General features: G+C 37.2%; 1 protein-coding gene across 2 annotated transcripts in view; it reads right to left on the bottom strand.

Moving 5' to 3' along the window:
• The window catches only part of RYR2 (ryanodine receptor 2), a 432,618-nt gene extending 415,095 nt beyond the window's left edge, over nt 1-17,523 (bottom strand). For both annotated transcript variants that reach the window (XM_089897470.1, XM_089897471.1), the window contains exons 1-4: nt 17,509-17,523; nt 10,396-10,470; nt 7,254-7,332; nt 4,377-4,489 (exon numbers count right to left, since the gene is read on the bottom strand). In XM_089897470.1, coding sequence (XP_089753596.1) covers nt 4,377-4,489; nt 7,254-7,332; nt 10,396-10,470; nt 17,509-17,517 — 276 coding nt within the window. In that variant the 5' untranslated portion in view covers nt 17,518-17,523. The remainder of the gene's footprint in view (nt 1-4,376; nt 4,490-7,253; nt 7,333-10,395; nt 10,471-17,508) is intronic.
• Between the last annotated feature and the right edge of the window lie 4,250 nt (nt 17,524-21,773).

The raw sequence follows: 21,773 nt of genomic DNA, 5'->3' as shown, positions 1-21,773 counted from the left end.
TGGTTTGTGACCACCTAGAGGGGTGGGATAGAGAGAGTGGGAGGGAGGGAGACTTAAGAGGGAAGAGATATGGGAACATATATATATGTATAACTGATTCACTTTGTTATACAGCAGAAACTAACACACCATTGTAAAGCAATTATACTGCAATAAAGATGTTTAAATAAATAAATAAATAAATGATTGATACGATGAAGACCTTGAAAATATTTATGATCACTGTCTTTTTAGCTATCAATATTTTTAAGCAACTTGAGGGAGTTCGGTAACTTACTATGCAATCAGAACACCTAGCATTTATTGGAAATTCAGAGGTGGGTATGAGAGAAGTAAATTTTTCTGAGCCCTAGAGTAGCTTTCTTTTAAGCATTTTTCATCACTTTTTAGATTGTGGGGTTTTGCTTTTCCTAATTTACTTTTAGACAGTTGTTTGGTAATGTTTTCATGGATTTTAAAAATCTGTCTGCTACTGTATAGCACAGGGACCTCTACTCAATACTCTGTAATAACCTATATGGGAAAAGAATCTAAAAAAGAGTGGATATATGTATATGTACAACTGATTCACTATGGTATACACCTGAAACTAACACAACATTGTAAATTAACTATACTCCAATAAATTTTTTTTAAAAAATCTGTCCGTTTCTATAGGTGACAGAGAAAATTATTCAAAAATCAATGTTTCAAATGAGAGAAATCCAATCCATGGGTTGAAAACTCTTGTGCATACCATGGTGATTTTTATATCTTTCTAACACAAGTAAAAATTATTTTGCGTGCTTTACCTTATTTTGTTTAGTCTGAAAGAGATTCACAGTAATATCTATTTGACCAAATTTCCTTTTAAATTGTATCTTTCTCTTATATTTAAGCTGCTTTGATAAAGCCTCCTTTAAAAGAAAAAAATAAGTCGTTCCAATGGGTCAAAGGAATTTTTCTTCCTCTTAGATATTCCTGAAAAGAGGATTAGAATATCATTTCATATTAGAATATGAAACAGCAAGATTAGAAAAGACATTATTTGGATGAGTGGCTTACAACCTTGTCTGGAGATAAAACCCTTTATTCCTGAGAAATCATGTACAAAGTTCATCACATAAAGCAGAAAAGGGCAGAGCATCCTAGGTGGAGCCTGGGCTCCGGGAGCCCAGCACAGTCCACAGGACACCTCCGCAGAGGACAGAGTGAAAATCAATCCTTCAATCCGTTTTAATCAATTTAGCATCCCAATAGTTGTAAGCTTGATTAGAGCAGCAAATGCACAATTATAGTTCAAACATAGCTTAACCATCACTGTTCCTGAAGAGATATTAGATCAAAGGCCAATAGACACTAACAAATGAAAAGTTACAAAGTCAATGACAGGACGTGTTTACTTTTAGTAGTTAGTTTTAACGGATGTGTTTTCGGCCGTATTTCTTATTTAACCATGTCAGCATCTTCTCAGAATATGAATCTGGCTTTCACATGATAGTCCTTTACTTAAAATCAACTGTAACTGTCTCTTCACTTCTCACTTCCCAACTTTCTCCTCTTCTGGTTAAATATCTACAGTTCTTAATAGGCACAAATCTCCTGGGTAAATTGTGATAACAATTCACTAAGCAATTTTTATATGTGCCATTCATAGAGCTAAGAGTCTTGTCTGGATTAAGCATTCAATCCTCTTAATATCCCTGTGAACGAGGCTATTACCCCCATACTGCAGATGAAGAAACTGAGGGTTTGAAGAGGTTATATGATTGGCCCAGGCTCATGCTTAGCAGGCTCCGTACCAATAAACTATATATATATGTATATATGCCCAATTTTCAGTTATTCAGCTTCAGTACGAGGATTATTCCAGCTGCCGCTGTTTAGTCCAATGTCTTTTACTGCCTCGCTTTTTGCCCTTTCACTTCCTCCAGATCCTTCTAAGTACCATGTAGGTCCTTGAATCCGTGAACATAATACTCTGTATTCTCACTACTAATGACTCACAGTGGAAATGTGAGGTAATAATTAGCTATCCCTACACCCATAGAAACATCCTTCAGCATCTCTAACCTAAACCCTAACACTTAGTTACTGTCTCACGATACTCTCCTACAGTTCCATGTGTTTGGTTTGTTTTTTCCACTATTTTTTTTGAGGCTGGAAGCCATGTGTAATCTGTCCTTGGTCATTCCTGTGGTTTCTACTGTATGCTAGGTCTATACAGATGATCACTAAACTCACTGACTTCATCATCAAATAAAAGTGAAATTTTAACAATCTGGTTGGCTAACTATCTGGAGCTCTATATAAAAGGGTATCAGAAAAGGAACTTAAATAAGTTGGCTAAAATGTAGCTTGAGGGCTTCCCTGGTGGCGCAGTGGTTGAGAGTCAGCCTGCCGATGCAGGGGACGCGGGTTCGTGCTCCGGTCCGGGAAGATCCCACATGCCGCAGAGCGGCTGGGCGCGTGAGCCATGGCCGCTGAGCCTGCACATCCGGAGCCTGTGCTCCGCAACGGGAGAGGCCACAACAGTGAGAGGCCCGTGTACCGCAAAAAAAAAAAAAAAAAAAAAAAAAAATGTAGCTTGAAAATTATCTGTGAATGTAATTAATCATGAGGTTTACTTATTTCCCTAAGTAACAGAAGGGGCACCTCAGGCATTACAATTACTGCCAATGTTTGTATAGTGTTCTTTAATTCAAAGCATCTTCAAAATCCATCATCTCATTGCTTCATCACGGTAACTGTGGTGCTAAGGAGAATCAGCACCATTTTGCAAGTGCGGAAGCCAGAATTCAGAGAATTAAGTGACTCAGGAATTCGCTGGTAGAACTGATGCTATAAGCTCTGGCCTCAGTGAGATTCTGAATTTTCTCCTCCTTCTGTGCATAATGATACCATCCTGTCAAATAAACTCTGCTGTGTAGTGGAAAGAACAAGTGATACAGCAAAAACATGCATAGTTCTGTCCAAATCAAAATAAGATATGTGTAGAATTTATATACTAAGAAGCATGCATGAATTATTTTTATTACTCCTATTGGTTTCCAAGTAAAACTACAACTCGAAATGTCTATCTCCCGATCAAAATACATCACCTTCACATATACAGCACAGGCACACAGCAAGGGCTCAATAAATGCTTATTTGACGAGCTGACACCTTGGATTGTCCTAGAAATGTGCGTGGTGCCTGATTCCACCTACAATGCTTAAGAGACAAGAGGGGAGAGATGCTCCAAGCCTCCCTTTAGCTCTGCACCATTAGATGTTCCATTTAATTTAATAGTTCCTGTCAGTTACACAAGGCCCTGTTTCACCACTTCCCTGTCTTCATCATTACCTCTTCCCTCAAACAAGTAAAACCACACCCTTCTTCCTAGAAATGTTTCAAAATTGGAATTGTGTTGGTAAGCAAAAACTGACTTGAAGCACCCCCAGACCCACCTTATTTCCACGTTCACAGAGCCCAAGGGTACCAACTACTTACTTAATTCTAAATCAACTACACACAAATAATATGTTGATTTAAGGCAGTAGGAATACACTTTCTATAAACTAGCATAGCTTAACTGCAATGATGCTCTAGTTCTGATTTTTGTTTCAATCAACATCCGTTATGATGTCTGGGATTTTTTTAATGTGGATATTCATGTAAAGTTTATAATACCATATTTTATATTTGTTTGCATTCTCAACCTTAAAATAGAAAGAATATTTTCACCGACACCCTTCACACTTCCATTGATTTCAATATTCTGCGAAATTCTGCATGTGATTATTCTTTAGCAAAAATATAATTTACTACAGAAGTTAAATAGATATTGGCCTCACCACAAGAGTAAAAAAAAACTTCAATGATTAAGCATACACTTCTTTCTTCAATCTCCCATTTCTAGCCCTTTCCCTTTGAAACAATGCAATGTCGGTGAGGGAATTTAACCGTTTTTTTATTTTATTTTTCCTTTCTTAGCATGACAAGTCTTTCTCACATAATAATCTGTTTTCATAAATATCAAAATAGGTCATCACAGCCTCATTAATATAGCCTTCTCATTGGGCGCAAAATAAAGTCCATGGAATTTCAAATTCCTGATTGGACTGCATTTACATGCTGTTAATAAAATAATCCACGAACAGGCACTATCGATGTCACGAACTTACATATCAAGGGCACGAGGGAAGCCTGTCTAAATAATCCTGGTAAGCCACACTTCCACACATGTCACATCATTCTTCTACTTAGGGAGTTATGTATAATTCATCAAATAGAGATACAGGCTTGTTTCTAAGCAATTTCCCTAGATAATTTGCAATTTCAGCTTTAAAAAGATCATTCTATGGACTTGTCACTTATCATATCACCAACTACATGATCCGCCTTTGCACACTTACCAAGTACCTTTCGGAGGACACACTAACTAAGATGAGGTCATCTCCAACCCGTACTTTTTCTCCTTCTGAGCGCTGCTTGGAGGCAGGATGGATGGTCCACCAACAAGCTTCACCTGAACAATGATTGAAATGTGAAACACAAAGAAATGCCTCAAACTCGATGTTCTTTGCCAGTGACTCCAAAATACAAGAGGGAAATGAAGTCCTCAAAATCAGTCTTCTTAAAATGAAACTGTCCTGTTCACACAAATGTCAGAAATTTGAAATAGAATGCAAATTCATCTCTTAGACCACGAAAATCAAAAAGAATTAGGCCAAATTAGCTTAGAATCTAAAAAAATAGTGGGTATATGTATATGATTCACTTTGCTGTACAGCAGAAACTAACAGAACATTGTGAATCAACTATATCCCAATAAAAATTAGAAAGAAAGGAAAGAAAGGGGAAGGAAGAAAGAAAGAGGGAGAGGGGAGGGAGGAAGACATACTGACATGAAAAGACTCTTCTCATAGAAACTGGCTGTGACATTAGGGGAAGTTTGGTGTCTCTTTCCCCCACTAAGAATTGCTTTAAAAGGATGTTTATTTATGCTAAGACAAGGCCAATTTCACCAGCCACGCTGATCCAACTTCACTCCTTACACAATCACATGTTGTTACACTGCTCACATTGCTCTCTCCTATTAACATCTAGTTTGCCACTTGATTTTCAAAAGGATGTGGGTTTTTGTGACATGACAGTTGCATTGTAACAATTTTAAAAACCTTTACTTTTGGGGGGATGCTGATGCAAAATAGGTACAAAATATTGTCCCCTAAGTTTTACTATTCTGTGCCTTATTTTACAATATTGTGTCATTTTAAAATGTGGTAGTTTCTATTAATCTAGGAGTAAAATAGTAGAGAATCCTACAGAATTTTCTGGGATACATTATAAAAATATCTGCGTATACATAAAGTCAAATAATTTCTTGTAGAACAAGTCAAGCATACGCCTCATGAACCATATAACCATACTTCAGTCTCATCACCTAGGATATAAACATAAGCACACAATTTTTCAATCCTTTTGAAACCTTTAAGTTCTACCGCAAAATGGGAATAATTTTAGTGATATCTGTTATCTAACAATTATCATTCTCTGTGCCCAGCTTTATTATTTCTCCATAAAACTTTTTTTTTTTGCTTCTTTACTAATTGCCCAATGCCAAAATGTAAACTCCATGATAGCAGAGCGTTTGTATGTTTTGTTTACTGGGGTTTCCCCAGCTCCTACTAGCATTCTGTAGGCATTCAATAACAATTCATTTTGCATAAATGAGTCAGCAAATAACACTTCTTAAGCATACTTAACAGGCAATATGTAATCTATGCCCTGAGCTGCTTTTCTTACACAAGCCATATTCTTACTTGAACGTCATGTTGCAGAATTCCTTATCTTCATCCACTCAACTCACATTTTTAGAGTTGTAGGGAGTTTTTCATTCATTCACTCAAACATTGATAAAGCACACACTATTTGTCAATCATTGCTTTAGTAGCTGGGGATACCTCAACAAATAAGGAAGAAAAAATTATCTGCCTTGTGAGTTTCATTCTGATCAAGGCAGGCACACAACAAATGATAAATATAGTAAATAGTTCAGTAATTCAGAAGAAGTAGAGACCTATGGGGAAAAAAGAGCAGCATATGGGTGTAGGGTGAAAGACTGCCTTGTTCGGTGGGTTTCACTATTATATAATCATCTCAATGTATGGAAACAAGTTATAGATCGTGCATGTCTTTTACTTCTCTTGAGAGAGAGGACTGAAGATTTTTTTTTCATGTAAGTATGTGCTGAAGTAAATTAATTACAATGAGAAAACTAAAACTACTAGCCAAAATACAGAGGAATGATGGAGCCTATAGAAAATGAAATAAGCATGAGAAGAACACATTTATCTTTTTGGTGTCTGGGATTCTTGGAATTTCTTGTACGAGGTGATGTGTTGGTCCATTAAAAAGTTAATTAGGTTGGTAAACAGAACTTTATGTTTATCCATTTGTTATCAGTGAAACTTTTAGAGTATGGGAAAGTATTTTAAAAAGGAGGGCATGTGTGAACTTGATCCCACCCATAAAAGCAACAACTTAATGAGTCGGTCTATTTCCTTCCATTCTTTTTTCTAGTTGGTCTCTTATTTATTTTTAATTCCAAAATCGGGCATGCTCATTGTAAAAGATAAAGCCATCAAATTGTACAGAGGTGTATAAAGTGTAAAGTTCTCAAAGCATTAAGAATAAAAACACAAATAAAGCCTATACTTTCCTATCTGGAGTCTCCAAAAGTATAAATGTGTTAATATATGTTTTTTGTTTCAAAAATATGTAAATACATAGATATGGAGCATGATGACCTGTGGACAGGGAAATGAAGGAGGCTTTCATTTGCTACTTTTCTGTTTGAATGTTGACATTGACAATGTTACATGTGTACACTTAAAAATATTTTAAGATGCAAGCTGAAAGGTAGAAAAGATATGCATTAATAATACTTTACAAACTAATCAGAGCACAGTAATATGGTTAACAATCAGCAGAGCATAAGTACTGTTTTCCTACCCAACTCCAACAAAAGAATAAGGTTTGAAGTCTAGTTTGCACATCAAGCTAATTATGTGGGGATGACCCACCAGTAGAAACAATGTACATTTCCTCCTTCTATTAAAACCTTTCCTAGTCATTTGTTTTTTTCCTGAATCCGCCCCTAAGAATATTCAACCAGTTTATCTTCCAGAATATTCAACGAGTTTATCTTCCATCGTGTCTCAAGACGTCTCCCAATCCAATCCCTGCCACGATCTGAGTGCAGCTTCATCACGGACCAAGGTGCTCACCTGTTGTGTCCTCTTGCAAGCCAACATCAAAGGCCAGTTTATCAGTTGAAGACCGAGAGGTGGACAGGCAGCACAGATACTAAAAGACACAGAATCAGTAGCTGTCACTAAACATTTATTGTCCATTCCAAGTCTAATTCTGAGCACTTACACAGCCTAAATGAGGAACAATGCTGTAGAGGAAATGTGGTTTTCTTCCCCCTCACAGAAAGACTGCAGAAATATGTCCTGTCGGTAAAAGAAGACAAGTAATTGGGGATATGTCTGTACATCTCTCACTTCATCTGATATTCACAATCATAAGCAAAAGGGCAACCTGATCTGTCAGTTGGAAATCTTTCTCCCAAGCAGAAATTTGAACACTATTCACTTCTACCTTCTAGTTTTGTTTTCATTTTTAAAATTTTAACTCTCTGAAATTTATCCAGAATTGAATTTCAAACGTTGTGTGTGTGTAGCCTGTCGCTTCACTGCAGTGAGGGCTTGTCACGTGTATACCAATGTGTGTTTCCCTAGGAGGAATGGAACTCTTCCAACACCACCATCTCCTGATTTCTTTCTCTCCCTCTTAAGTTTTCCTAACTATATATTCTTGGACATAAAATTTAGGATAATTTTTCAGGGCAACTCCTCTTTCCCCACCCCGACCTCGAAATCCTCATTAAGTGTTGCAAGAATGAGAACACAAAGATGAGTGTGGTATGAGCTCAAAATACACTGCCATCTACACCAACCAAGTGCAGTGCCGGAAAGAACAGGAGCCCTGCAAACAGGACTCAGGGACAATGCTGGGGACTGAGCAAGCACAGACGTCCCAGAATCATGGAACAAGTAATGAGAAGCCTAGAAAACCCCTATGATGGAATAGGGTTCACCCAGCTCAGGGGATGTCTGTGAGCATAAGGAGGCAGGTGATACACGGATTGGGGACAGATGCGCTGGCACGTTACATGGAATTCGGTGCCGTGAGGATGTAAAAATCAACTGACCTGGAGCCTCTGTCTCTTGAGTGCAAACCACTGACCTCCCAAGTTACAGAAACAAGGCTTCAAGGGTCCCCAGACATTTTCCTAGCTAGTCAGGAGTATGAGTCTGACCTCAAGACAGGCAGCCCATGGTGGCCCCCGAGGGTTACAGACCTTAGATCTAAGCATATTAAATATCAGCCTTTATTTGAGAAAAAGTAAGCGTTATAATACTGATTTCCCAGGTAAAAACTCAGTGATCTCTATTAAAGTCTTCTGCAATATTTCTCAGTAATATTACAGTACCAGGCACTGCAACTGTTAGCGTACATTCTCTCCTCTTCCAACGTTCACAGCAACTGTGAGGCACACACTATAATTATTTCACTAAATGTTAATTACATTCTGTTAAGGGTAAAGACTTGGTCTTATTTACTACTATATCTAGCACACAGGAGGTGCTAAATAATATATATTGACTGAATGGATAAAATTTAAGCAATTACAGGCTTAAAGAAGTTTGGCAAGGTATCCAAGGCTGTACAGCATACAGGAAAGTGAGCCTGAACCCAGATCTACCAACCAAGTTCAGGCTCTTACCCATCTACTATGTATCAAGGGTATTTTTCTGAAAACTGACTCTCATATTTATTATTTTATGTGTTTTGATTGCTATTGAAAGTGGAATTCCTTCCATGAAGTTCTAATGTGTGAGTGCTATATGCAAAAAGGTTGTTTTTATATATTTGTCTTCTATCCAGCCACTTAAAGTGCTCTCCTTTATTTTATTTCATATCTTACTAAGTCAGCCAAGATTTCCAGAAAAATGTTAGATAGCTAGCATATTCTTGGGAGTTTTTTTTTCTTTTAGGTTTCTCAAGAATGGATTCAGTGTTCGACAATTAAGTATGAGGTCATTGATTTGACATAAATATTTTCTTTATCATTGAGAAAATAATCATCAATGCTTAGTTTTTATTAGGAATTGGTATTTTTATTAAAAACCTGTTTCAGCACCTGTTAAGATGGTCACAGTTTTTCTCATTTGACCTACTAATGTGATGTAGCACATTAACATAAATGATATTAAGTCATTATTAAAATCACATCTATACTTTTCCTCTACTTCTCTTCCTATAATTTTCAATTCCATTAACCAGATTTTTCACATCAATATTCATGATGATGAAAATTGATGGGTTTTTTTGGTATTGATATTGAGGCTATGTTTAAGCTTTTGCTCAGGAACAGTTTACACATTTTGGGAATTATCTCCTTCTTAAAAGAAATGATTATTTTATACTTCCAGGTATTGGACTATTGTGTAGTTACTAAAATAAGCTTGATGAAAAATTTAAATAATATGGATAATACTTATACTGTGATAATATGTAAAAAAAATCTGGATATAAATTTGGTTATATAACAAGATCTCAATTATATTAAAAAAATTTTAACGACAGCAAAGATTGAAAATTTTTAAAAAGTCCCCAACAGTTTTCTCTCATTGGCGTGATCATGAAGATTTTTTTCTTCTGTAATTTCCAAATCTTACAGAATGAATATGTAGTGTTTTTATAACTTAATAAAGCTTTTAAAAGAATGGAATATTTACTTTATACATATTTTACACACACACACGCACACACACGCATATATAAATGAGAATGAGTAAATTGTGCCTGAGAGGAACCCAGTGGATAAATGGATAACTGGTTGCAAGAGGAGCTGATATGGAAAAACAAAGAGAACAACTAGTTAAGAAGGAAAAGAAGTTAGTGGAGAGTTGAAGGTGGGACTCGTAGGCAGTTTTTTATACTATTTTTCAGTAAGGATGCTTTAATTCTCTAATAAATAAACGGTTTGAAATAAAATCAGAAATGAGAACTATTTCTTACTTGACTCTTAACACCTCTCTCCTCCTAAACCTAGTCTTTCAAAAGTAAGATACGAAAAATAGAAGTCACATAATGACAGAACTGAAGGACCTTAAAGGTCCTCTAAGCTGTCATCTTATAAATGAGAAAACTAAGCAGGATATAAAGATATTCAAAAATACATACAACCAAGCTTGTTAAAGCCATCAATGAAATGGGATTACCAAACATTTCCTGACCACATATGCACAAATGGATCAGCATGACCACAGGGGAGATGCAGTCTACACGGGTACTCACCATGCCGCTGTAGGAATGACGCAGCAATATGGCATGTCCATAGAGGAGCGTTCGGTGGCCACCACCTTGAGCGGTCTGCAGAGAGCAGAGAAAGGGTCAACAAGGAAAAAAAGAGTAAATTTAACTAAGTCCATAAAATGCTCTCTTGTTCTCATGGAAAAGTTTAATGGGAAAAAATAAAAGAAGAGCTACTGCAGATGAGCAAAGTGCTGTGGAAAGAATGCTTAAATCGGGACAAAGCTACCAAGAAAACCACCTCCTGTGGGGGGAGGGGGCTAGCAGTTGATCTAGTTCTTAAAGAATGAACTCGAGTTCAGTAAATACCATAATTCGTAATTTTTGATTCCCAGTTATTTGTTGTCTGTATTTCCCATTACACTGTGGTCCGCATCGAGCAGGGGCTACGGTACTTTGGGCATCGTGGTATACCAGATTCCTTGCAAAATGCCTGGCACATAGTAAGGACTAAATAAATACTTCTTCAGTGAATGAGTGTTCTTAAACAGAAAATTCATCAAATCATCTTCAGGCTTAAAAACCTTTCATATCTTCCAACTGTTCATAGAAAATGCGTCCAAATTCCTTTATATGAGATAGCGGAATGCTTCTCAAATTCTAGCATACTTACAAATCACCTGGAGAGCTTGTTAAAACACAGAACCCTGGGCCTACCCCCAAGATTCTGATCCAGTAGGTCTGGAGTAAACACAGAGATGTTTCATTTCAAAAATTTTCCAGATGACCCAGGTGCTGTTGTTTTGGGGACAACAGTGAGTAGTACACACATAGAGGATTTTAGTCTCAGCCCTTTCTAGCCTCGCCCCCAAATCCCTTGTGCTCCAGACAGACACACTTTCCCTGCCCCGACCTTTCTTACTGCTCTGTCTTAGAACACAATACTCCTTCCCTCTGTAGTCTTTTCCACCTCGTCGACTGCTTTAAACCCAGGTTAAGGGCTCCCTCTTCTATGAAGCTACAACCTGAGCTAAATTTGAGAAGCCAGATGGGTTCCCCGATCCAGGTGAGTAAAGGTGTCATAGGAAACAACTCCAGGGTATTAAGAAAGAGGAAGGGACCATGGGATTGCAGTGCTGGGTCGCAGAGAAACTAAACAGGAGCCATAAAATTAGATCAGGGTAACATCACGGGAGGTACAGAACATTATGCCAAGGAGGCTGCCCTTTTTTTCTGTAGGAAAAAGAGGTCTTTAAGGATGACTGTGATGTTACTGACTTATACATACTCTAAGAAGTACAGGAGAAAGTACTTTAATATTCATTATTATTATACCTTTTTTACTAAAAATATATCCCCTTCCTATTGTTCCACATAATTTCTTAAAATAACTTTACATGTTATGCTTAAAAGACTTCCAAACCATTTAAAAATAGGCATTAAAAGGTACTAAAATTATGAGAAAAAACTGCTTTACAAAAAAGGAAAGTTACTTTTTCACCTCCAGAGTGAAAAAGGGAAAAATCTACTCTGCAAAGTTATATTCCTCCTAAGAATGAGGCCCTGTTTAGAGAGTACTTTTATTTTCTATAATATATTTGATTTACTGTGGCCAAGAACAACTTATTTACCTTGTCTGATTTGTACTAGTTTGGTAGGAGCTTACCTTTCCCTACCAGATATAAGTTCCAAAGCCACAAGATCCAGCTGAACTTTAATGACACTAGACAGTCATACCAACCAAAACAAGATGTTTTTAGATGAAGAACAAGCTTTAGATTTAACCAGAGTGCTGTTTTCTCTGTAAAGCTTTGCCTGTGCATTTCATGTGTTCATATGTACATATATACATAAATGTTCAAATTGGTTAAGAGGAGATATTTTAGTATCTGAATTTTCTTTCAAAGATTTTATATATAGAGATGTTACATAGTTGTCTATTATGGATTTAACACTACAGATTTCCTCACTACTCAAATGGTAATTTATGTCACAAATTTAGTTTTAATACAATTCCTATAAAAGTATGCAAATAATCCACACTAAATTAACTTTGTTAATTAAGAGAGCACTGTTAACACAAGTGAATATAATTTCTGTCACATGGTCTGCAGTCCTTTTCCTCTAACTTGTCATTTTAAATAATACTATTGTGATTGGCTCTGATTCAGGACAAATAAAATGTATAATTTCCACTCTTGGGCAGGCTGGATAACTTATTCAACAAACATTTATCAAAAGAATTGTGTTTGTGGGATGCATCCAAAGACGTACCTTGGTTCTTTATTTGTGCTTTCTGATTTGGTCAATCAATCACATCAATTTTCTTGTTAAATTTGGCCTGGTCCTTGCTTTAATTTAAGTGAACAAATATTTATGGACTTCCTCTGATGTAGGGAACTAAGAGGATGGTTACACCTGTTAAAGTACCGGTTACACTGGCTTAGCCACCTCCAGGGTTATTCCTTCAAGACTACAGCATGCTGCCTCAAAGTGGACTGGGTAATCCCCCAGGGCAATTTCAATGAGAAAAAGTTCATCACTGCTGGCTAATAACATCACAAGCAGTAGTAATTCAGTACTCTGGAACAAGGGGTCCATTTCTCCTCCGGCCACCCAAACCAGAACCTTACAAGCTCACAGTGCTATAACCATCATAATCTTTGGGAATCCAGCCAGGACCAACTAGATAGAATCAATCAAGCTAATGGACCAAGAAGTTCAAGGCTAGCCCACCCCTCAAAATCGCACTTTGGAAAAATACCTTGGTGCTTTCTGAAGTTAACATGTTCACTGTTCCTTGGACTCTAAAACACAGGCAAAGTACGCGGTGCTTTCCATTGCACCAGTTAAGAGAAAAAGTAGAAAGTTAAATTTTATGTAACAAACCTTGTGTTCACATTCATGTCACCTATACTTTAGTCCTACTGATTCTCCAGTAAACATTATACAAAAGAAACACTTTTTTCTATTCACTCAAAAGATATTTATCGGGTATCTTCAAATACTGTATCTGAGAGGTACACTATCTGATGTCAAGGGTATTAGGCATAATAGGCTCACAGCTTGTTTTCCTCTGCCTTCAAAATGAGAGTTTTCTCTAATTATTCATTCATTCAACAATTATAAACTGAGCCCATGCGTTTCCCTACCAAAGACTTGCACACTAACAGCAAAGAAAACAGAATTTTAAGAACTAATTCTCTCTGCATTTCTTACCACCTCCAACTACATGTCGGATTATCAGGTCTTTTTAGTAAAAGTATTACCTGGAACTTACATGTCCTTGACATACATTTCCGAGTGTGACTTGGGCCCTACCTGTTTCTGAAAATGCAACGGTCTGTCCCTCACACCCCAGCTCTCCCCTGTGATTGGCTGGGCCTGTGGTATGGTTGGTGAGCTGTGAACAGCCCTCTATGGCCCCTCTGCAGATCCTGAAGTTGGCTTCTGCTAGACTGCTGTAGTCTCCCATAGGTGAAGGGGGTTTACGCTAAGGGGCTGTTGTTCTTTCAGGGAAAAACACCACCAACCCAAGGTAACAACTACCATTTCCAAACTCCTCCCTCTAAATATTTCTGGTGTCAGAGAGCCAAGAATCATTTAATAAAGGGTAAAATTGGACTTGCTGAAAATATCAGTTAAAAAAGTTTTTTCAGTTCTGTGCGTAGGTTTGGTCCCAGGACCCCTGAGATGACTGACAGGGCTAATATTAAACGATAGTGTAAAAAAGTTAAACTGGTGAACTGTAAGTGGATAAAAAAAGTGCAGAGTACGTTCAAACAAAATCTAAGCAACAAAGCTGTACGTATTCTAAACAAACCACACTTCAATTTTTCCACAGATTATTTTAATACCAACTTGGTATTATTAGGTATTCCTATGCCTTGAGCTTTCCAGCATCTTGGCCCAAAATGTGCAATCAGGGTACCCATATTGTAAGCAGAAGCTCTGATGGAAATACTTCTACGTTTACATTTATTCAGAATAAGATGCAGTCATACGGTATCGTTTATTAATCTGTTATCCTCCTCTGTGGGGAGGGGAAAATTGGATCATTGTAGCTACCTTTGAGGTACCACTGCTACAAGCTTAAAATACAACAGCAGAAAAGCATAGTACATAAAACCAGAACAGTAATGACTGAGATCAACTCGAGAGGTTTAAACATGCATAAACATTACTGGCTATGTGTTTCTATTGTTTGGGGTGTTCTTCCTCCTCTGTGTTTAATAAAATATGTTCATACCACATATTTGCTTATTAATGCATCTTTAGTGTCATTGCTATTTAAAACCATTTAATTTGTTAACTGTATAACATCTAAATATTATAAGGTTTTCTGTTTTACTAATCATTTTTTCTGTACAAAAATGCTATGCTAATCAATGTAGGACATTTCTCATAATTCCAGGCCCTTATTTCAAGAGGTTTTTGTTTGTTTGTTTGTTTGTTTTAAATAAATCAGGGCTTCCCTGGTGGCACAGTGGTTGGGAGTCCGCCTGCCGATGCAGGGGACGTGGGTTCGTGCCGCTGTCTGGGAAGATCCCACATGCCGCGGAGCGGCTGGGCCCGTGAGCCATGGCTGCTGAGCCTGCGCGTCCGGAGCCTGTGTTCCGCAACGGGAGAGGCCACAACAGTGAGAGGCCCGCGTACCGCAAAAAAATAAATAAAAAATAAATCAGACTCTACAGGAGAACTTTTCTATATCCCCTGATCATTATAACACGCCATTTCAGAAGAAAAACAATGAAATCTTAAAAAGAGTTTACTGCTTAGGTAATACTAAGCTACACAACCAACGTTTAAAACGATAGACAACAACAAAAAGGAATTTGCCTTGGAGAACTTCTTTCATAGTGCTCAGATATTTAAGCAGGGAAGCTTTTAAGTTTACCTTCAAATACAAAGAGTGATACTCGGGTAATGAGTTGTTTCAGGGAGAAAAACAAAAAAAATATCTCTGTGCGTAAGCCTTCACATCATCTCAACGTGACTTTCCAACGCAAATGTGAAGAGCACTAGACAGAGGAGGAGCACAGAACTGCTGGCCTGGCATCTGGTCCACCTGGGGTCCCCGGCAGCAGGAGCCATGCAAACAGCCCTGCCATCTTCAGTGGTGAATCATATAACAGGTTCAAAGGATGATTATAATAATTAATGAGAAATGTGGCTTCAGGGCAAAATAAATATGTTTGACAAACCAGCTGACCACTGTCGAGAGAGCCACTTGGCATTAGATGGCTAACTTGTGAGGGAGCGTGTCTTAACCAAAGGTCTGCAGAGGGAACAGACCAGGCCTAGGACAGGACTAACTGATCACTGCTCAGTGCCACCAGCAGAAATGAGCACCTGCGACAAGGAAGCATCTGGCTGGTTCTAGGAGGTTCTAACGATGTGTGTCCAGGTCTGAAAACCAAAGCAAGTAACGACTGAAAAGTGAAAAAGCTGCATAAAATTTAGCATCCTTTTCCTTGTAATCGGTTTAAATTACTATAGTTTAATGCATAGGCCCTCGCTGAGTCAAATTCTAACCTTTCCAGATGATCCAATGCAGGTATGAAAATAAGTCATTGGGTTTCTGGCCTTGCGGTTAAAAGAAGTCAGAGCTTAATTAAATTACATCAGGTACACCACCTGGTGTAAACCAAATGGACATCATTTTTCTATTTGCATTGATTTTTGTGTGAATCAGCTCTCATGAAAGAGCTTGAGGTACATGCTTCAGGAACTAAGCCATTTACTGTTCTCCAAGGAATCATAGAAATGGCATAGACAAAGGATTTGAATAGGAGTGAGATGATAAAATGAGTACAGTAAATGCAGATTTAGCAAGCAAAACTGCTAATTTTTAAAAAATCAAACCCAATTTCATTATTTATTTATTTAGCCTTGTCGCGCGGCATGGAGTATCTTAGTTCCCCTACCAGGGATCGAACGTGTGCCCCCTATGCCCCCTGCAGAGTCTTAACCACTGGACCGCCAGGGAAGTCCCCTTCATTATTTATTAATATTTGCAAAGAGAGAACATATTCTTGTTTTCTGCGGTTGGTAACATTTTCCCAACCAAATCCCTTGTTTCGTGATCTGCCTCATTGAGCAGTTCATGTCCTCGCTTCCCAAGGTAATAACAATAGTTTCCACTGAAAAATAATGGCTGGAATTATTTGAAATTTTGGAAAATGTTTTGGGTCCTTGTTGATAGGGACTTCAAGTAAGTGTTCTGCTCTGTCACCCTATCCAAACTGTCAAATTCTTAATGTTAACGAATAGGTCCATGTGTCAATACAACGCTCCTGGTTCAGAGTTTTGTCAAATATGAATGTAACTCCACAGAAAGTGAACCCTTTGCTTCCTTTTCTTCTAAGCAACCTTTTAAATCTACATCCAGAATTTTGATTTCACACTTTTCAGAGTTTATATCTTTTGAAATTTTTAAATATATTAAGCCTTCATTACCTGAACACAATCAATTTCTCTATACAATTTTCCTCAGCTTTTAGGATAAAAATTAAATTTCATGAAAGTTACATGAGAAATGTAGCAGGTATATAAAAATGAAACAACACATTTCTACTTTTTCTCTCAAATAATGACATTCTGCTGTTCCTCTCTTTTCCCTACATGTGTCCTTCAATGACATGACCATGGATTTTACTCTTCTCTTTTAGTTTGTCTCTCTTAAAACCTTTTTGTTTTTCTAATTTGATTGAGGAGTAAAAAGAAATCAAATTATTTTCACATCTCCTGGAGTAAGTAGTTCACTAGGAGCTTCTTGGTGCCTCTTCTAATTTTCCAGTGTATGAATTTGCTATTGTATTCATGCAACAGTGCATAAACACAAAACAGCCAATATAATTCCCACAGTGAAAATTCTAGATGGAGAACGACAGAAAAAAAATCTGTTTCAATGGGAGAAATTCCTAACGTTGGCTAAGTAAGACTTAGTATGTCACAATATGACCCAAAGATGTCAAATGTCAATAAATGTAAACATGGGATGTATTAACTGAAATTTAAAAGTTTAAAAGTTTTGATTTAATTTTTGAAAACTTTAAAATGTGAAGAAAAGTGCCATGAATTCAAAAATTAAATAAGAGTAACCAAACACAAAACATACAAAGTATTACATATACAGCAGATGATCCAATGCCTTACCTTCATCATGAATTTCTGTAGGGGCATAAGGAAAAGAGAGAAGATACTAAATATACATTATTTCAAAGACATTTTTAAATATCTTATTTTTAGACTCCACTGTTCTAAATGGAGTTACATGAACAATAAACAAAAAAACATTCACTGTGTTGTCACAACAAAACTTAATATCAACTACATGCTAGAGAAAAGGTGTAGCAAGCCAAACTCTTTTTTAGAATGCTTTTACATTAGTTCTTTCTTTTCTGTGAAAACATGCTACTTGACTTTAATGCGTGATTCAATTTACAGCATACTTAAGCACCCAAAAAATGGTATAATCCTAAAATTATATTCTGACAATGCTTTAAAAAATTTTTCATCTCATCTGTTGCATAAAAATGCAGTAATATAAACAGCAACCCAACTAACTTAAGTAAAAATTAGTGGATTAGAAACAGGTACAGCAGACCATCAATTAATATGCTGTGATGAGCTGCCCATAATTCATGCAAAAATGACAAAAAGCAATTCTTTAGATACTACACATTGTGATATGTGAATTTCAAAGAAAAACCACAAAACTCTTCTCTTGACTCGGCCACTTCTCATGATTTACATTATAACAGCTCTTTTTTTCTTCTACAAAACATACTATGTACATATCGATATATTCCTTCCTTTTTCTTTAGACCCATAAAGTTTCTTTGACTTCTTACTCCTGGGAGAGATGAAAAAGAGCAAAGAAGGAAAAATGATAGTATGTTTCCAAACTTAGGACTAATTTAGCTGTCAGATGCATGTAAGTCCTACAGAGGAAAAAATACACACATCCACATTAGTCTTAAAGAAAACAGCAAGGAAAGTTTTCTAACATAGATGTTAAATACCACACTTGTTTCCCTGAAACATACATACATAGTAATATATGTATATTACTAAATGGCAGTTCTATTATGACTGATTTTTTTCATTTTCAATATTATACTGTTAAGGAAAAACTGTCAAGAACCGTTTCATTCTCAGCTTAGAAAACATAGGCTGTGTAGTTACATTTTTGTAACTAATATCCGTGGTAAATGATGTCAAGGAACTTCACTCCATGTTGATACTGACTAATGACATGCCTACCTGTGATCACCAGTGATGCAGATATCACTGAGGAATTAGCGAAAATCATTTAAGCCTTAATTCAAAGAAAAACAAAAATCCAAAATTTTGCTACAGAAAATGGTTTATAATAGATACTTTCTTCATGAGATTTTAGGGTTTTTAACTCATTTAGGTTTTAGAGATTTTTCGTTCAGAAATGTCTTCAGTCTGATTTTGTCAGCTACCTAGGTGGAACTACTTTAGAATTGTAGAAAATAGAAAAAAAAGTCATCTAGTTACTGAGGTCTGCTCTTCATAATTTTTAGTTGTGTGTGAATACAGGATGCGCAAGTCACAGAGAAGAGTGATCTGTACACAGGATAAAATAAAATGAATGCTGTAAATTAGCAAAGACTAAGACGGCCATCTACAGAACGAGAAAGAAGAGCAGATGTATCAGACACGCATTATTTTCAAGACAATCAGGAACATGAAAGATTATCTGTGGCAGTACTGACATTAACTTTTTGTACAAATCATCTATTGGTCCATCTATTTGACTTATTACATTAGAAGATATTCAAAAGGGATCATTCAAGGGCAAAGAAGAAGTCAAAATCCATTAATATATAAAGGAAAAATATATTATTTTAATCTCAATGTAAACACTGCTTAAGTATGATAAAGAACAACAGAAAAAGAATGAAAATTAAAATCCTTTACAAGTTGATGATGTGATAGAAAGAGAAAAGAAACTCATGCATGAAGATAAATATTGAAACAGCCTCAATTTAGGTGTAAAGCATTATCATTTTTATGCTTACAATAAGTTTAATAAGGAAATCAATTATTTATTTTGTTTATTTATTTATTTATTTTGCGGTACGCGGGCCTCTCACTGTTGTGGCCTCTCCCGTTGTGGAGCACAGGCTCCGGACGCGCAGGCTCAGCGGCCATGGCCCACGGGCCCAGCCGCTCCGCGGCATGTGGGATATTCCCGGACCGGGGCACGAACCCGTGTCCCCTGCATCGGCAGGCGGACTCTCAACCACTGTGCCACCAGGGAAGCCCGGAAATCAATTATTTAAGAGCTAAAATTTCATTAGACAAGATACAGAGATGGATAATTATAAAGACAGAGTCCAGGCATGCTGCTGTCTTAGAAGAAATTTGAGGATGAAAATCAATTGACACAGAAACACAAAGTGGGAAATTTTAGTTCTTTAGGGCAAAACTACGAGTGGCAGTAATTCAGTGTCCCAAGTTTAGTTTAATTACTTCAGAATGGACAACTCAGATGAAGCTTCAAATGTGACCAAGAGCTGGGGACATAAGCACCCCCCCATTATGCTAGACTAACATGAAAACCAGGAAGAGAAACAGCAATCCTTATGTTCTAACTCAAACAAAGATGGCCCTGGGAGTCTAATGGATGATAAAAAGAAGCAGGAGTCTTTGCTCTATATGTCACTTGATCTAGTAGATCTGAAAACCCTAAGGGATTTTCTTAGCATATGCAAATAATTATGAGTAGAAAAACAAATCAAATAGCAATACTTTAGTCTGAAAATGTAATCAAACATCAGACATCAAGAGACTGCATAATTATATTCCATCTGTTACTGGTACAAAGAAAGAAACAGAAATTGAGGTGATGTACAAACTTCCTCTACCATAATTTTGCCTTTCAGTTCAAACTTGGATTTTTTTTCACTGTTATTTCAGGTTTGTGAAATGACAACTGATTACAAAAATTAATTCCTCTATAAATGGGCCTTTCTTAGAAGTTTTAAAAGAACCTTTGCTGAAATGTCTTCTTAAAAATTATACAGATAAGGAAATAGTAACAAAGCAACAAAATAAACATTTTGGGGCTACTAAAAAAGAATTATCGGGCTTCCCTGGTGGCGCAGTGGTTGAGGGTCCGCCTGCCGATGCAGGGGACACGGGTTCGTGCCCCGGCCCGGGAAGATCCCACATGCCGCGGAGCGGTTGCACCCGTGGGCCATGGCCGCTGAGCCTGCGCCTCTGGAGCCTGTGCTGCGCAACAGGAGAGGCCACAACAGTGAGAGGTCCGCGTACCGCAAAAAAAAAAAAGAATTATCAAATAGGACAATCTAAGAGACTAGGGCAAAATTTTGCCTCTGGAGTCCTAACATGAAGTTTCCACTGAGGCAGTGAAATGTCCTACTCTGCACACCAAATATCCATCAGACTTAAGCCTCTTCTGTCATCTTTTTTCTCCTTGTATCAAGATGCTAGGATTCTCCATAATCCTCCAGCTGGTCTTCTCTCCTCTGTGAGTGAGGATACATGTGGTAAATTTCATTATGTTGAAAAAAGGAAAAAATATTTCACCACTAAAGACTTGGGTTTGTTGGTGGCTTTTTTATAATTAACCATGCTCCCCCAGAATTTTAGAGGGCAAAAGAAATTTCAGGTTAACAATTCCAAGTTCCAAACATATATCAATATATACTATCTAATAGCATATGTGGGTATATCTTTGTGAAAAACCTCAACAATTTCTCTTATGATGAAGATATCCTATGTAAATGCTTAACTTTCTAAGACTTCCCCACTGAAAATACTCAAGACTGCACTGATTGACAGACATGTTGATGGTGGGCCCAGAAAGCGTCTAAAAGAGGGTTCCGCTTCTAGCCCATGAAAAAGCAATTATACATATTATGATACAGCCCGTGGCAATGCTCTTGCATTACTCATATTAATGACCATCACTGGCATCTAGTGATATGTGTATGCTGGTATTTTTTAATAAGAATTCAGTATAATTTGGGAGCAGATTGGGAGCAACTGCTGTCTGTTTCAACCTATCAACGACTCTTTATAGACAGTGTCTAAATGGACTGTCTTTTCTCTCATGTGTAAGGGTCTGACATATATATGTATATATAATTATCCAGTTCTTCTTTAGAAGAGTAAAGGAAAATAAACAATTCTGATAAGCTACTATAAATCCTCATCTTTTATCTCTGTGACACATTTATAAATCACTGAGCTGCATGAATGCCTAAAATATGAAGTAGAAAAGCTATTGAGGGCTTTCTTTTTTTTTTTTTTTTTTGCAGTATGTGGGCCTCTCACTGTTGCGGCCTCTCCCGTTGCGGAGCACAGACTCCGGACGCGCAGGCTCAGCGGCCATGGCTCACGGGCCCAGCCACTCCACGGCA

The sequence above is a fragment of the Delphinapterus leucas genome, chromosome 16 (genome assembly GCF_059928025.1).
Source record: "Delphinapterus leucas isolate spDelLeu-1000000601 "Yukka" chromosome 16, BTC_Dleu_Yukka2, whole genome shotgun sequence".
Lineage (NCBI taxonomy): Eukaryota > Metazoa > Chordata > Mammalia > Artiodactyla > Monodontidae > Delphinapterus > Delphinapterus leucas.
Note: the sequence above shows the minus strand (reverse complement) of the source record. Positions and strands in the feature narration are given on the sequence as shown.